Source organism: Bombus fervidus, chromosome 5, assembly GCF_041682495.2.
Source record: "Bombus fervidus isolate BK054 chromosome 5, iyBomFerv1, whole genome shotgun sequence".
Taxonomy (NCBI): domain Eukaryota; kingdom Metazoa; phylum Arthropoda; class Insecta; order Hymenoptera; family Apidae; genus Bombus; species Bombus fervidus.
Genome location: NC_091521.1, coordinates 1,665,158 through 1,682,920, shown reverse-complemented (window position 1 = coordinate 1,682,920; position 17,763 = coordinate 1,665,158). Strand labels below are relative to the sequence as shown.

The following is a 17,763-nucleotide window of genomic DNA, read 5'->3' as shown; positions in this document are numbered from 1 at the left end:
CATTATAGCTTTCATCTTTACGTTTCATGAAAAATCATTCAAATCCTTAAAAATGTATGTATGTATATCTATCTACAAAATTTTTATGAAAAGTTATGAATTGGTCACTTTATTCATTGTAGTGATAATTCTAGTATTAATAATATAACTTATAGAACAGTGAAAATGATGAAACTGGAGTATCTGGAAAATATTTGAAAATATTTTTCATTGCATATTTTAGGAAATAAAACAATACTTTACTAAAATGTAAATATATACCTAATTAATGTAAATCTTCTTAAAGGTAATAAATTTTAAATTACTTTTATACTTTCAGGTAAATTTCTCAATAAATTAAATTTTAGATAAAATTACAAGTATTGATTAACGAATCTAGCAAAGAAGGTGAGCTAGATAACAGAACGTTCGTTCGATAAAGTTAAAAATTGCTTATCTTTGAATGTCTGATAGGATGAAACATATATTGGCGATTGGTGATGAACGGATAACGGTTTTTTTACCCACTGTCACGATATAATATCTCAGTTACTATTCTCTCTTATATTAGCAGTCAGTGTATTGAACAATTCAGTTTGCAGTGTATTTTGTTTAGTGAATCATTACAAAAAATCATTTGTATAAGTTCGTTTAATTTTTAATTAAACAAACACTGTACTTAGTATTATATTTGCTAGAATTTTTAAAAGTAATTATCCATGTCGTTGTTAAAATATTGTGTAAAGTATGTTATGAATTGTTAATATATTCTTTCTGTTAATTAAATAAATTTCAGTGCTCAGAATTGCAAACGTAAACAACACATGACTGAAAGTTTTTATATATTGTGAGATTTAAGTGACAGTCAGTGGATAATGTGATTAGAATTATATAAAAATTGTATAATTATATATTGATAGATAAGTAAATGAATAATTAATTAAATAAAATAATAAGGAAAACATTTCATTTAACTAGAAAAAGAAAATTTTCGCAACGGTGGATCATTGATGTCAATGCTTATATGCAGAATGGTAAGAATCTTGTACTTTACGTAATCATTTTATTAAACGAAATATATTTCTTGTGAATCGAAAGAAGCAAAATGCGAAGAAACGTTTGATAGATGTACGATTTGCTTGGAAATAAATTTTTATAAATTTTTTATCGGCATTTTACCAAATCTAATCATATACATACTTCCGTTCTAAATGGTAAAAGTAAGCTGGGATAAATTATCTACGATCAATTAATCGTATAATTATTTCACTATCGATATACATCCATATTTATATGTTATGAAAAATACTAAAATATTGACAATAAGAAGATATATAAAGTCGCTTACTACTGAACGTTCAGGGTCGCCCACATATAATTGCTTCTCGTTAAAAATCTATAAAATACGAGGTCACATTAATTGATTATACTTTTCAAGTTTTTTAATGTATTCAACGCGCTAAAAAAATCCATTCAGAATGCACTGATGTTTTCATTAATTATAATTTAACGCATATGCGATATACGTCATAAATAACGTAAACGACTATATCTATTTTACATATTTATTTGATATAAAATTTTAAAAAATAATGTACACAATATCGGTTCACAAATTACAACACACAATCAGATTTTCATCACTCAAAAAGCATTACAATGGATGTTTGATCCATAAATATAATCTCAGCATATATTTATATGTGTATGTGTGTAAGCTATTCTGACTATTAACACTATTCAGTTCTCAAGCTCAGTTGTACTTTACACGTCGCATAATCGTCCGCCTCGCTTGTAATATCACGGTAATTCTGAATCAAAATAAACACGCAGTGAAAGAAAAGTACAATGTGGAATCACCTTGGTAGATGGATTTGCACGTGTTACAAGAAGACTGGTTATAAGCACTTATGTTTTTTGGTGAGTGTGAAAGAGCATCTGATCGATAGGGACGACATTCAAACTGAGAAAACAAAAGTCAAGGAGAAATTCATTATACGGTTGAATATATATACATTCTTTCTGATTGTTTAATCATTCATTCGTACTTTGTGTTATCTAGCCATCTCGTACGTACTCTGCTTTATTTTTACACTTTGCGAACGACATATCTTTTATATAGCGTTCGATTAACTGCAGCTCAAAAAATATTCATAGCATCTGCCATCATATCATTATACTCTTTCGAGTAAATCAGTTTGCTACCAGTTGCTGGAGCAGCCGATGGTGGTCTACCACCATAGATTATTTCTTCCAACTTCTTCCCTAGAGCTAATGCTATCCTGTCCCTCACGTACATATACCCACCTTGATTTTTATGTTCTTCTTGGAACCACATTATCTAAATATACAAAACACGTGGCCAGATCCTTACAAAGGAGAATTAGATTGGTTTACCTTAGAATTCGGGTACTTTGCTACTTCTTCCGCGAGAAGATGATACGGGAATGGACAAAATTGTTCGAGACGAATGATAACTATTTTATCCTCCAATTGTTTCTCCTGGCGTTCCTTGACTAAATCGTAATACACTTTTCCACTACAAATCAACACCTTTTGTATGTTACCTGGTTTGACAAAAGGATCCGGAAGGATAGGTCTAAATGATGTGCCAGGTTCCATTTCGGAGAAAGACGATAGAGCCATTGGATGACGTAGCAAGGATTTAGGCGTCATAATACACTGCATGAACAGATAAATGGTTATGTCCAGTTTTATGTAAATAATAGAAATAATAGATGTAGTTAGAGTAAAATCTGCCTAACCAGTGGTTTTCTGAAAGGCATGTGAATCTGACGACGAAGAGCATGGAAAAGGTTTGCGGGTGTCGTTAAGTTGCAGATGATCCAATTTATTTCAAATAATTGCCGTGTCATAATTTGCTCCACGGTCTCTCCTTGGGGTGCTCCCGGTTCCGTACCAGGAAGATAAATATAATCGTCGTCGCAAAGCTCGAGATATCGCTCGATCCTCGCAGACGAATGTTCAGGTCCCTGACCTTCCATTCCGTGCGGCAAAAGTAAAACTAATCCTACTTGTCTACCCCATTTCGATTGGCCAGAGCATAAAAGAGTGTCTATAGTAACCTAAATATAATTAATTTTGCCTAATTTTAAATTTTGACTTTATAACAACAAAGATTGTATCAAATTAAAAAGCGATAATATATGATAGTGATAACGTTCTTTTCGAAAACATATATATTGGTCTTTCACAACGAAATCAAAGAGTATCTTTTGTATAAACGATGTATCATTACGATTACCTGACATGTATTTGCGAAATCACCAAACTGGCCTTCCCACATCGTCAAAGTGTTATGATTGTAAGCCGAGTAACCTAACTCGAATCCTATACTCATAATCATGCAATTCATCAGTTTCTTATCATAACTGCCTTTTTAAAAGATATTGCCTGTTTACAAGACTCACCGCAAACACCATATTCCGACAACGAAGAGTTAGAAACCGTGTATAATGCTTGTCCCGGAAACACATCGTGCAGAATATTTTTGAACGTTTTATCTTTGTTTTGATCGTGAAGAATGTGAATGCGGTGAGAAAAGGTGCCTCGCTCGACATCTTCGCCGGACAACCTCACGTGGTGACCTTCTTTCATCAGACTAAGAAACGCTAAGCATTCGCCCATCGCCCAATCTGCTTGCCGAGCTTCCATTAACTGCGCTCTTTTGTCCATTACCCTCAGCACCTGCGTTAAAACGTTAAATCGTTTCGACATAGCTGTCTCAGCCGAACGCTTTCGAAGAATACTCTGATAGGATATCAGTATGTTCGTAGTATCGAGGAAAACAACTGAAATGTCTAATATGTCGAAACACGGAAACATAACCAAAAAAAATAGACCATACCTTAATGTTTATTCAATTAATCACCGTATACCTGATTATGACAATCGATATCTTTGGGAGGAGTCGATATTGCTTTACAAATTGTCTTCATGGTTTCCATGTCGATGCCGGTCGTTGGTATCTTATTGTTAGGACTTTGATTAGCAAAGAAGTCAGACCATGGTATATCGTGCCAGTCGCTCAAGTGCAACGAATCTATCGTTTTCGCCTTTTCGAACTCCGTTTCGCAGTAGTCAAAATATTTTTCAGTTTCCTAAACAAATTGAAAAATAGTAAGAGATAGAACGGACGACTAAAAACTTATCAATATATGGAATAGTAATCAGATCTGTATGCACTTCTTTTGCAATCGCTTCGGTAATAACTCCTTCTCTGAGCAACTTTTCCGTATAAATGGTAAGTACATTCGGATGTGTCTTTATACGTTTATACATTAATGGTTGCGTAAGCATCGGCTCGTCCAATTCGTTGTGTCCAAATCTTCGGTATCCCACGATGTCCAAAACAACGTCGTTGTGGAACATTGTCCTGTATCATTAATTTCCAAGTGACAAAAAAATGATTCCTATACTCATATAAAAATAGGACATATAAGTACCTATACTCTGCAGCAACTTTGCTACAATAAGCTACTAAATCAGGATCGTCACCATGCATGTGAAATATAGGAGCATTTACAACACGTGCTACATCCGTGCAATGAACGCTGGACCGGGAATATCTTGGATCAGTGGTGAAACCGATCTAGATTTGATCGATATCGTTAAAACAATTGATCATTTATTAGGTTCGATTGTAGTAACAAATGGATATCGTTACCTGATTATTAATTACAAGATGAAGGACGCCACCAGTCGTGTAATTTGGCAAATTAGTTAAATGCATCGTTTCATAAACGATACCTTGCCCCGAAAAGGCGGCATCGCCATGAACCAAAATGGCCATAGACTTCTTACCGACTGGAATAAACAAACTTTTAATCATAAATTTCTTGATCAGTAGTCATCACAGATGTATACGTACATTTAGCATCGTCTTTTTCCACTTGTTCGGCTCGAACTCGACCAACCACGACAGGATCGATTGCTTCCAAATGAGACGGATTAGCCATCATAGAAATAAGAATCTTCTTCTTGGATCTGCAAATAATTTCAACTGAATTATTTATAGCTTCGTAAATTGCGTCACTTATATAATAACATGATTTTTTGCCTTTCTAAAATTCTTTCCGCGTGTGTTCCCAAGTGATACTTTACGTCACCAGAACCGAAACCTTCCAAAGGAATGGGATGAAACTGAGTAAGAAGTTGATGCAGTGGTTTGAAACAAACATTGATCAAGGTGTTCAACCGTCCTCGATGAGCCATTCCTATCACAGCGCTTTCTACTCCTGTAAGCATGTTACATATTTCGGCCGATGCAAATGAAAATAGCTTTTTCAATAATTCATTAATTTTATTACCATTTTCCGCTGATGTTTCTAAGCACTGTATCATCGATGGTATGAAAGCTTCGGAGCCCTCCAAACCGAATCTTTTTTCAGTGGGGAATTTTCGCGCCAAAAAGCCTTCGAACGATACTGCTCTCATAATGTTTATCCAAATGAATTTTCTATGATCAGCTGGTAATTCCCAAGCTCCAGGTACTTCAAACTTCTGTCTCAACCAATCTAACTGGAAAAGATTTGGTGAAGTAATTCTTCATATAATACTCGATGTAATTTCTAAGTTTCAAACACCTTACAACGATTATTCCTTGTTCTTCCTTATTCTCTTTAAAGGACAATACTTACTACAACAAGGTCGTGAATGTAGGTGTACTCGAGACCCAAATGACCACAGTAAACTTGGTTCAATCTCATTAGTATTTCGCGCAAAGGAAGATTTCGTTTAGGACCACCAATCACGGTGAATGGAGCAAGAGGAAATTCTCTGTCCATATCAGCCTCGGTCATTCCTTTCAAATGTTCTCGCACCACGACCGCGGGTGGTAAATTAGAAGTGCCTTGAAGCTTATGCGATTCTGGATTTTGTATGCCCAATGGATCGGTATCGGCTATTAAATGACCACGCGCCTTAAACCAATAAAGACGAACCTGACGATCTATTCGAGTGGATTTACTAAGGTGGATTTAACTTTAGGTCTCGATTGACGAGTAATACCTGATAAGCTCGAATCGTGGCATTAATATCAAGAGCTCCATTTATAAATTGTTCACCTTGCATATCACCGTTGGACTTGGATTCTCCACTCTTTTGAGAACTTGATGCTATTCGGTAACAAGATGACGATATATTTTGTTTTAAACATAGTACAGTGCAAAAGTCATCGGCCACCTACTAAATGGAAATATTTTGTACTTACGTACGTGTTTAATTCAAGAATGATTGGTAGTTCGCTAAAAGAATATTCAATGATTTGAAATAATTAACGTTTTATGTAATTCTGTTCTATCCTATCGCAGAAAAAATCTCTCGCAATTCTTGTCAAACAATGTTTGCATAAACTCGCATCCTACTATTTGCCATTACATATGTCTTTAATATCTCGAACAATTTATTTATATTCTTTGCCTTGCTCTTCTCTCCATATTGGCTCTAAATCATCTCATACGTGTTTTGTAACATTTAATTTACCGAAGTGTCTAGAAAAAATCGTGAAACAGCGGAAACGACAAACAAGTAGTATCGTTAAATGAAATATCTACAGATTTGTTTCTATGTAACTCCGTGTAGGAATATTTCCTGAAAGTATGCCGGATTACCATTGCTAAATCGTTATCGCAGGTGGCCCAAGACTTGTATACTGTACATGTATAGTTTTTTTTAAGAACTATATCGTAATATTACATACAATGAAACTTCGTTTGTATATAATCTTAATAGGGAATAAATAATTTATATAAACGGAATATTGCAATCTATCATAAACATACTATTAAACTCTAAAGAAAAGACCACCTGATAATGCAGAATTTGACGGTTTCGTATTAGAAGATAATTCAACTCGAGTGGACGCAGGTGTTGTCAAGTTAGAAGCTGATGAATACTCCGATGAGGTGGAGAGTTTCGGTGAGCTGGAAGCTATTGGCTCCGGTAGATTATCAGCATAAGTTAATCTAAAATAGGAATCCCACGAAGTGCTGACAGACTTCGCATCTTTCCTCCACAACTGGTACATGTGATCCAAGTACTGACTGTTATTCATGTTCAACACGTAGTCGTACCTATTGTTCTTACGACCGCCTTTCTGGTCATCATGATGGAAACGCACTTTGCACTGTTGCGGTTCGAACGGCACGAATAGGCAACGTTTGAATATCCGATGTTGGTCATTGCGGGACTTGAATAAGCGATTCACGCGCGAGACGAAAAGTCGAAGGCTATTATAAGATTGTGATTTCGTGTACATGTCCCCATTTGATGGTATTCGCGATCAAGATGCTGAAAATTTTCTACAAACACTTTTGAAATTTTAAATTTAATCCTCAAACGTACCGCATCGCATTTGAACCCGAGATCATCGTGATGACATCGTGACACCTGACTGTTTGGAAGGTTCCTCTGTCGACTAACTTCGGCTAATATTCTTTAAATTCTTCTACGAAATTGCTCACTTCTCAAAATTAAAATTTAGTACTTTGCCTTTTACAATAAATTAAAAGAGGATAATTTAAAAGAAAGAATCATTCGTGTTTGAATTTACAGAATATATATATACATATATGGCTGCATGTACATTCACATGTTCCTCAAAGAAAGACTTTAAATCATAATAAATAAATTTGTCTAAATTTTTCAAAAGTATCTATCTTCTTCAACGATTGCATGAAAAACAGTGAAACTAGATCGATTGATAAAGCTGCAACTTCTCTCGCCGTTCTCGCCATACGTTCTTGAAATGGCACCAAGCTTCTTATCGATACTTTCTCGCAGAAATGTTTGAGATAGAAATCAGTAATTCGGCATTACAGGATAAAGTGAGATGAAATGACGCAACATGTCACGCAACCCTTAGATGATTTAATTAACCTGCCCTATATAGATGTGCAATTTGACATAACATCTTTCGGTAAAAGAATATTGCACTTTATTCGCAGAAGATTGTTCAAGTCGAAGAAATTATTACGCGTGCCAGTTTTCCTAAGAACCCAATATTCCTCTTCCCTCGCGGTCCTTTTTGTGAAAGCAAGTGCACCAAATGCTTATTGACAATCTAAGTTATGAATCTATTACTTTCGGCTTTCTAATTAATTAAAATGCTTTTGTATACGTAGGGTAACGCGATATCGTTGTACGCAGATCATAGGGTTATAACTATTAGCCCGAGTAACGATCCAAAGGAAACAGTTTTTCCGAGTAATCACATAGTCTCTAAAAAGGTAGGTATTACAATTAGCAAACAAAAATATCGATCTAGTGCGTAATTCATTTTTCAATCACTTCATTTACAGTACACAATATGGAACTTTCTACCAAAGAATCTTTTTGAGCAGTTCAGACGGATTGCAAATTTTTATTTTCTCATGATGACAATAATATCTGTGATGATAATATCTCCGATTTCTCCGTTAACCAGCATTCTACCTCTGAGTTTCGTCGTATTTGTAACCGCGTGTAAGCAAGGCTACGAAGATTATAATCGTTACATGGCAGACAGACGAATAAACCGAACATTCATCACAGTGATCCGTAATAAATGTGTACAGGTGGGTACAATTTTATTGACATATCTGAAAAAATTGATTCGATATGGTGGCACGATAGAAAAGCGACGCGTATAAACAATTACTAATTTTTAGATATCTGCGGAAACAAATTATAAAAGTGTCCACTGTTAGGATAGGAACGTCATAATTATCCGATTTATATTATTTATATTATCTAACAGAACGTTTTATAGTTTGTATTAGAGATCAGAAGCAAAATTAAAGGAAAAATACGTTTGGCTTGATAAATAATTAATTAATAATATTTTATTTCAAATCGATTCCCTGAAAAATTTACTTTTCTTTCCGTAGAGAATTTACGTCACTCTTGTAACAAATTTCTTGTAAAGATCTCTTTATCTGTCACCTATCGAAAGTTAAACTTGAAAATACAGAAATTACACTTTGTACAACAAAGAGTGTTGTAACAATCACGACCGATAAGATATCACAAATACGATAATAATAGAAATTGAGAAGGGACGGATGTTAAGTATGTGTTTGTAAACATACCTTTTACGATAAACCAATATGATATAATAATTTACAACATGGAAAGTAAAGTAGTAATATAAAAATCAAGAGGAGAGGGAGATTTAAAAAGACTTTTCTTTATTTTACATTTCTAGAACATACCTTGTGAAGAAATAGTAGTTGGAGATTTAGTGAAAGTGTATCGCGAGCAAGATGTTCCTTGCGATCTTTTGCTTCTTTTTAGCACGGATAATACGGAACGCTGCTATATCACCACATCGAATCTCGATGGCGAAACCAATCTAAAAGCAAGTAATTCTTTCTTAATCGAATTAACACGTTGAGTGCCACGTCAGTTTTGCAAGGTTTGGCTGTGGCGCCACGATAAAGTTTTTATTATGCGATAATAATGTTGAAATATTACCTACAAGAGGTATCGTACGGTGAATAATCGTCATTAATGAATTTATCTCACTGAGGTCACCGGTGACCTCCATGGCGCTGTGGCAACACATGAGTTATAGGACGAGGGGAAGCGAGAGCGACTCATGTTGTTGTTGTGCCTTGGGACATTGACACCGCGTGGACGCATGAAATGTAAATAAACGATAAACAAACCCCGGGCAAAACAATGTCGCCGCTACGTGCAACCGTTGAACGGAAACGAATTTAAATCTTCCGACTTCCCCCCGACCAGTATAAATAAACGGACACGATCGCGAGCAAATTATTACCGAGTTATTTTCCGAGTTGTACGAATTATTATTAGCGAGCTATTATCGAGTCATATATTCTATCTGCGTGAATACGTTGTACGAACGTCTATCGACGGTATCGATTGTACTTATACTTGAATTATTTATTCTAAATAAACTTGACGGTTGCAACAGCAATCATTCTCGTATTAGAGATATCAATCCCTTCCTCATCCGCCACAGCGTTGTAGTGCAATTTCGCTCGATTCACTTATTTTTTGCGATTATCAATTATCTCATATTGTTTCTTCGCGTTAGATAAACGTATGAATAAACCATAATCCACAAACGGACCGTGACAAGATTTAGCATTTATTACGATATTGAGTAACGGTGCGCGACAATAGACTTCTAACGGTTTCTGTCCCGTAAGCTGCTACACAAACACTATCCTTTAGACAAGATAATTCCTAAATGTCGAAAGCTCTTTATGGCATACCTTTAATTAGCCTAAGTACTCGCTATAACTCTTAGGATTTCTCTACTTAAGGCCCTTCAAATCGAACAAATATATTTTAATCTTACCTTTCCTTAATTTACTACCTATTACGGAAAAATACGGGAAATTCGGTTTTTCTCGGATACGATGCTTACCGCTAGCAACTTTCTCTCGAGGACGGTTAGCATCGTTCCTTAATCATCAACTTAGTGGATTAAACAATTAACAGCAACGTCCATTTTCCTAACGAAACTTTGAGAATTGTTAATACTTGAAACGTATTGAAACGAGAATTGTTAACAAACATACTGTTTAAATATATCCGAGTGTTTCTTCAACACCTATCACGTCCTATACACCTCAACTGTTAAGTCCCTTAATTGCTGTTAGGGTTATTTGATGTATGTGGAATCAAAGAAACGCGTAGGTAAATTGTAAGGTATTGTAAGTATATATATATATATTGTGAATATTAAAGTACAAAGTGTGGAATACAATGTAAGCTGGTCCAGATCCGCACGCTAGCAATGTTATCCTGAGACTAAAAGAACCCTGAAGCCAACGTCGCACATGTACCGCTTATGGTCTGTCATCGACGTATTCTTTTGTCTATACGCTATCGATGACCTCAGCGCTTGAGAAAACCGAAGACCAGATGTAGAGTTTTCTTAGAAGTGGCGATCACTTCAACAATTGCCATCAAACATCTTTCAGATCGAAACGTCCCTTAAGGTTCACTCAGGTAAAAGCGAGATTTCCCATGTTCGACGGCCACTGGATAATAGATTTATATTTCATGTATAAATAAAACTTTTTTATTATATAAATAATATAATATAATAACTATAATAACTATAATAACTATTGACATTTATTCAAATTATGTACTTCTACTAATCTTGGTGCGCCGGTCACCGATGACCCCCACGGCATTCAACGTGTTAAGGAACCGATTTCATAATAAAAAACGTTGAAACAGCTGTGTCGATGATATTTATCGAGCTATTATTTGTTTAGGCTGTGATGATCCCAAAAATACTCACGAAAATGACCATGCCACAAATAGCATCTATGGAAGCTACTGTTACCTGCCAGCATCCTTCGTCCGATCTCTATGCTTTTCATGGCAAACTGGAAATAAATAACGGGAACAATGAAATAGCCAATGGACATCTAACGATTAATAATTTATTGCTTCGTGGGTCCAGATTAAAAGACACAGATTATATTATCGGTTGTGCGATTTATACAGGTCACGATACAAAACTGTCTCTCAATTCCAAGATAAGGAGCAACAAATTCTCTACGGCTGAAAAGTAAGCGCATTGAAAGATGCAAAATGCTCATAGAATGTGAAAACTGATATAGTTAAGTGAGATATAGAAAATAATAGAAAAGTATCTATAAGTAGTGGACGTTTCTTTATAGATCCATCAACAAACACATCACCTCGTTTATCGTCCTACTTCTGGTCGAGGTACTAGAATCTTGTGTAATGAAAGTTATAACAGAGGCGAATGCGAAATGGGAATCGTATCTTGGTACTATCCAGTCCATTACTTTCGGTTCATTGGCTACGGATTTTCTCAGCTTCACCATTCTATACAATTACATTGTGCCGATATCATTGTACGTTACTATAGGTAAAAACCATGTTTTTTTTTATCCTTTCTTCGTCCTAAAAATATTTTTGCCGCACGATAGCAAATTATCATCGTTCAGAATTGCAATTCTATCGATTAAATCTTACCACGATTAATCTCAATTTAATCGCGATGCAAATAGGAACATCTCTAACAAGTTCCAATCAATTGTTCTCGTTACAGAATTACAAAAATTCCTCGGTTCGTTTTTCTTCAGCTGGGATCTCGATATGTACGACGAAGTCACGAATCAACCGGCATTGGCCAACACGTCGGATCTAAACGAGGAGCTTGGACAAGTCGAATATTTGTTCGTGGACAAGACCGGTACACTCACGGAAAATCTGATGGTGTTCAGGCGAGCCTCGATCAATGGAAAAGTCTATATTGAAAAAGATTGCGATGGTAATTTATATCTACTACCTCCAAACGGGGACGAAAATCAAGCAACCCAATTAAAAACTTGGGAGGTAATATCGCATTTACAATGAGAGAAAGTCCTTTAAATCCTTTAAGTGTTTAATATAGTTTTCGATCAAATTCTAGCCAGATATTTGGCATTTTATGATAAGCCTCTCTCTGTGCCACTCGGTTCAAATTTCACCTCCGAGTCAGACGGCTGATGTTATCGCTAGACGCACGGAATATCGCGCCAGCTTTAAACAAAAGAAGATCCTGCAGGTGAACAGTTCCTTGCTGATGGATCCGAATTTACCGGAGTACCAGGTAAAAATATTTGTCTCGTAGGTGAACATAAATCACGCGTGTTAACATTGCCATATGTTTTTGTTTCTTTGCGAAATGTTGAAAAATCCTTTCGTTTCATATGACACGTCGACAAGTCGTGTTAACGTAATTCATAGCGAACGAAAGACAAAGCTGTACGAAAACATCGATATTTTATGCGAATTAATCGAAGCTAATTTTACCATCGGTCGAACATTTAAAAATATCTGATCACTATGCGGTAGGCAGCATCAGCAGACGAAAAAGCTTTGGTCGAGGCCAGTGCCAGATGCGGGGTGGTCTTCCAAAAATGCAACAACGACGTGATAGAGTTGAAAATTTATAAGAATATTTTGACCTACGAAAAGCTCGAAGTTTTAGAATTTACTTCCGGTTAGTATTCGAAGATCTATAGAATCGTGAATGGAATCGCAGATTTTTTAAATCGCTAATTCTTTGTCAATAGAACGCAAAAGGATGTCGGTTATAGTGAAAGACACTGCTGGAGATTTCTGGTTATATTGCAAAGGGGCCGACTCCGCTATGTTACCACTGATTGTCTCGGGGAAAATCAACGAAGCTATCACACACGTGGCCGATTTTTCAATGGTTAGTCGATTCTAAATTCGTACACTTTCATTACTGTGAATTCGATCGTTACTTCCTACATATGTATCGTTAACAAATTTTTTAGAGAGGTTTTCGAACCCTAGTTGTTGGCTATAAGAAAATGAGCCAGATCGAATACGATCGACTATTACAGAGAGTGGAACAAGCTAGACAAATAATTGGAATGGAACGAGCGGTATACATGCAGCAAGCTTATGATCAGATGGAAAGCGGGCTCACTCTGTTAGGTGTGACCGCTGTTGAGGATCGTCTTCAAGAAGGTGTGCCGGAAACATTGGAGTGCTTGCGAGTAGCCGGTATTAAGGTTCGTAGGATTAATACTAAGAACAAGAAGAAAACAAAAAGACAGACTCTGTCAAGTTCTCGTGATTTTATTTAGGTGTGGGTGTTGACTGGCGACAAAGCAGAAACTGCAGAAAATATAGCGTTTCTTTGTGGTCAATTCAAGAGTGGTACCGAAGTACTAAGAATGTTAGAAGTAACCATAGGGCAAACTTGTCTAGTTAAACTTACGAACTTTGAGTAGGTACAATTTAATTATTTTTCATACGATCATTCCAACTTTAATTCATACTATTATTCTATTTGGTTTCATACGATTCCAGACGAAGAATTATCCTCGAACCTTACAGACAGTACGGATTACTAGTCGATGGCTGCAGTATTGTAACTGCACTAAGGGACCATGCGGCACAATTCAGATCAGTTGCAATGGCTTGCGATGCGGTTGTTTGTTGCAGGCTAACGCCATTGCAGAAAAGCCAAGTAAGTTTATCGTAAGAAGAGAAAAATGCATTTTATATAATGTTTTTTGATTTTTAATGTTTATAAAGTTTTCTTAAATCTGTACAGATTGTAAGCCTGGTTAAAAAAGCAAAAAATAATCCGCACACCGCGGCCGTTGGCGACGGAGGCAACGATGTCTCGATGATACAAGAAGCTCATGTCGGAATCGGAATAATGGGCAAAGAAGGTCGGCAAGCGACCATGTGCTCCGATTTCGCGATAGCGAAATTTAAATTTTTAAAAAAGGTTCTACTGGTACACGGACATTGGTACTATGTAAGAGTCAGCACTTTGACGCAGTATTTTTTTTACAAGAATTTTATCTTCATTACGCCGCAAGTGTTGTACAACACATATTGCGGCTTTTCTGCACAGGTAAAACACTTTTGGAACAGATGTTCACTTACGATTATATGCAAATGATTTCATTTTACGATCTACGTATTTTCAGGCATTTTACGATGCATTGTTCTTAATGCTTTTCAATGTATTATTTACATCGTTGCCAATATTGGCGTACGGATTGTTCGAACAGAATTTCACTGCCGATAAACTGTTATGCAAACCATATTTGTACAAATTGCATCGGCACAATTATTTATTAAGTAAATGGCAATTTTTTGTATGGAGCGCTCTAGGTAAAATAGATAATTCATTAACAATGATCAAACTTCAGAAGATTTCACGATCTAAACCTAATATATTCTTCCAGCTTTGTGGCATACCCTTGCCATATATTATATGTCACATGTGTACATATCCATCAATCCTGTTATGCTGCATAATAATACATCAATAGATCAGTGGGCATTCAGTACATTTGTTTTTCATTTAGTTACATTAGTGGCCAATATGCAGGTATACCGAATATAATATTTTTATTTCATAGGAAAATACGTTACAGGAAGTTCTCTTTGATTTTCAATTTTTAGATACTATTGCGTAGTTGCTATTGGACGCTACCCCTCGTATTATCAGTAACATTATCAGAACTAACGTTCCTTGTATTTGCTATTCTTTATTCATTCGTGCACGTGTAAGTAACAATATTACAAACTTCGCAATTGTAAAACCTACAATTTTGTCCCATTTTTCTGAGATATCTTTTACATTTATTTCGCAGACGATATGACGGCGATATGCTGAAAGTTTTCCCGACGTTATTATCGTCCATAACATTCTGGTTCTTAACCATCATTATTGTTATGGTTTGTCTAATCCCCGACTGTTTAGTCATTATATACAACAACTATAGACCAGTTCGTATAATGAGAAGAAATGAAGAAACACGGCAGTATACTAACAGTAACAATACCAATGATAATACGGAAAACGTACTGTTACAAGCATATATATATATATATATATATATTTATAATATACATTCGAATAAGTCAATATTCCAAACTAACGATAATGAACCAACATAATATATTTTTAGAGGCAACGCTTTTTCAACACGACCCCATGGAAATTCAACTTTATATTGCGAAAAGCTAAATAAACTGGAACCAGATTGGAGCACTCCGATTTTAATCAAATTAATAAATTGTTTTTCGTATCATAAGGAACGTAAGTCATTCATTAATTTATTAATTTATCATTCTTTCATCGGATAGAATACATAAATATGTTTATCATTAAACTCCAAGGCCAGTTGTAACGTACTAGTAAAATTATGTTACGCGTTACTATAGTATTGCATTGTTTATCATTAAACTCCAAAGCCAGTTGTAACGTACTAGTAAAATTATGTTACGCGTACGTATCTATAATTGCTCGGTTGAAACAATGGAACATTGTTGGAACTCGGATAAAAGTAGTAACTAGTAAGATTCATTCATGACACGTGCATTTTTATATAAACATTGTATTCATATAAATATTATAATCGCAGTACAGTAACGATACAGTTACTAGTATAGATAAGTCTGCTAATAAATGTAAATCGTATTTTAACGAACGTATAGTATGATTTTATACGGTTTGGAGTGACTCAGGGATCGCGTTCTTAAACAATTTATAATTTACGTATTTATATACCGATTCCAAAGTAATTCTTTGATCACTTCGAACAATTTAATTTAGTGAATACAATGCACATGCTGTTGCAGAATTCACAGCGTACTATAAGGAAGATTATTTTATATAACGAGTCTCTGCAATTATCGATTGTAAATTAATATAGAATACAACTGTAGGATAAAAATACGTACTTTTGTACTTTATGACCGAAATACGAACGTTTTTATTTTTTAAGCGACCGAATTTTATAATAAAAATTTAATAAATATATATATATTTTTTTTCACTGATCCACAAACTATTTATTGCAAATAAATATAAAACTAATTTCGTATCGAAAAAAAAGAAGTTTAATTCATATCATAGACAAGTATACGGCATAAACCTCGCATCTTATGGGACTTTGTCCCCAATCTTTTGAAATACCGATCGTGTAAAAAATCAGAGTATTTCTTATGCCTTCTACGATTTACAGCCATGGATGCTGGAATTATATTCAACTCGGCAAATAAAATTGATAGAGTCAGTTGAAACATTGAAATGTTTCGATCATGAATATTTTAAACATAATTATTATTTACATGTATTATAAATAGTTTTGATAGTTACAAAATTTTTTAATAAGTTAAAGCTAAAAACAAATTTAATTTCCAATACACGCATCAGATATAAAAGTATTAAATATATGTGTACATATTTGATTTGGAAGTTCTAATATTGTTAAACTTTTTTATTGGGAACGATACATATTTGATAAAGATTCATAATTAATACTCATTTAGACAACATTTTTCCGTACCAAATGAAATATTGCGTATATACTTACTTTAGATAAATGATGACAAGTTATAAAAAGTACTTTTAGTCACTTAGTAAGTCGAAGTTTAGTTTATATTCTTTACCTTCAATACTTTCACCAAAGGATGGCGTTAAATACAAAATCCTAACTTCTCGATCGTAGCATTTTATGATAGCTAATTTGTAAAATACTATTCCCGACATTAAATAGTTTATTACCCCTTCCATTGAAGTTTCAGAGCTATGTATATGATCGTAGTTCAGACACTAAAAGTCTTGCCCCCACCACTATTATATGGAATCGATAATATAGCATGCGATGCGAAAATGGTATGAGGAGTCAGGTGACCCCCAAAACATGGGGCACAAAAAACACTGATTGTCACGTCTATTCTGTACTTCGTCAATGCTATATCTTTGGCAGTATTTCTACTTTTACTATATTTTTACTTCTGTTGACTTTACTAATTTTGGTAGTTGGACCCAAGATAATCCCTAAATTCACTACTCTAAATTGTAGAAGGTAAAGCAACCTTCTGATTCTTTTACACGATCGGTATTTCAGAACATACGACGAAAAGTTTCATAAGCTCATAGGTCTATTCTGTACCTCGTTGATGATGCAAAGTCTATTCTGTATCATAGAGAAAGATAAAGTACATGAGTCATATGTTACCGTGTAAATATTGGAATAGGAACGCTGCATAGAGTTCTCTTTCAATCCTTGCCAAATCAGGCATGTACACTGACGTGGTTCGTTGATATATTTATGATATATTTATTATACAAATATGTAATATGCGTGCGTTATTAGACAAAGACATAAGCAGCGTTCTCTTTCTATTCCTATGTCGCTTTTCCAGCTTACTTATACACTCTATCTTTATATCTCTATGATCCGACTTACTCGTCTGTGCTGTAAATTTCAAATA

General features: G+C 35.0%; 2 protein-coding genes and 1 long non-coding RNA gene across 4 annotated transcripts; 1 reads left to right on the top strand and 2 right to left on the bottom strand.

The window, feature by feature from the left end:
* Positions 1 to 565: 565 nt before the first annotated feature.
* Positions 566 to 16,307, top strand: LOC139987595 (phospholipid-transporting ATPase IF). 2 transcript variants are annotated; one of them, XM_072004028.1, is made up of 19 exons: positions 566 to 1,013; positions 8,124 to 8,228; positions 8,301 to 8,555; positions 9,185 to 9,337; positions 11,241 to 11,539; positions 11,652 to 11,866; positions 12,050 to 12,336; positions 12,413 to 12,592; positions 12,838 to 12,985; positions 13,059 to 13,201; positions 13,287 to 13,526; positions 13,602 to 13,744; positions 13,828 to 13,987; positions 14,075 to 14,383; positions 14,460 to 14,646; positions 14,721 to 14,866; positions 14,941 to 15,044; positions 15,132 to 15,342; positions 15,450 to 16,307. In XM_072004028.1, exons 1-19 carry the CDS (start codon positions 990 to 992, stop codon positions 15,510 to 15,512), a joined length of 3,372 nt encoding a protein of 1,123 aa, XP_071860129.1. In that variant the 5' UTR covers positions 566 to 989; the 3' UTR covers positions 15,513 to 16,307. The 2 variants fall into 2 exon arrangements, with proteins under 2 accessions (XP_071860129.1, XP_071860128.1); XM_072004027.1 differs by lacking the exon at positions 566 to 1,013 and adding an exon at positions 1,735 to 1,899.
* LOC139987599 (2-oxoglutarate dehydrogenase, mitochondrial) lies at positions 1,894 to 7,361 on the bottom strand. Its single transcript, XM_072004039.1, has 15 exons — positions 6,808 to 7,361; positions 6,010 to 6,116; positions 5,640 to 5,921; positions 5,310 to 5,520; positions 5,060 to 5,237; positions 4,871 to 4,986; positions 4,667 to 4,806; positions 4,446 to 4,591; positions 4,186 to 4,375; positions 3,879 to 4,100; positions 3,411 to 3,687; positions 3,245 to 3,330; positions 2,745 to 3,065; positions 2,377 to 2,661; positions 1,894 to 2,320 (listed from the first exon to the last, which is right to left on the bottom strand). The coding sequence occupies exons 1-15, from the start codon at positions 7,256 to 7,258 to the stop codon at positions 2,120 to 2,122; spliced, it is 3,213 nt and encodes a 1,070-aa protein (XP_071860140.1). The 5' UTR covers positions 7,259 to 7,361; the 3' UTR covers positions 1,894 to 2,119.
* LOC139987600 (uncharacterized) lies at positions 9,201 to 17,729 on the bottom strand. The gene is made up of 3 exons (XR_011799893.1): positions 17,508 to 17,729; positions 11,267 to 11,354; positions 9,201 to 9,331 (listed from the first exon to the last, which is right to left on the bottom strand). It is a non-coding gene; the product is annotated as an uncharacterized lncRNA (long non-coding RNA).
* Positions 17,730 to 17,763: the final 34 nt, after the last annotated feature.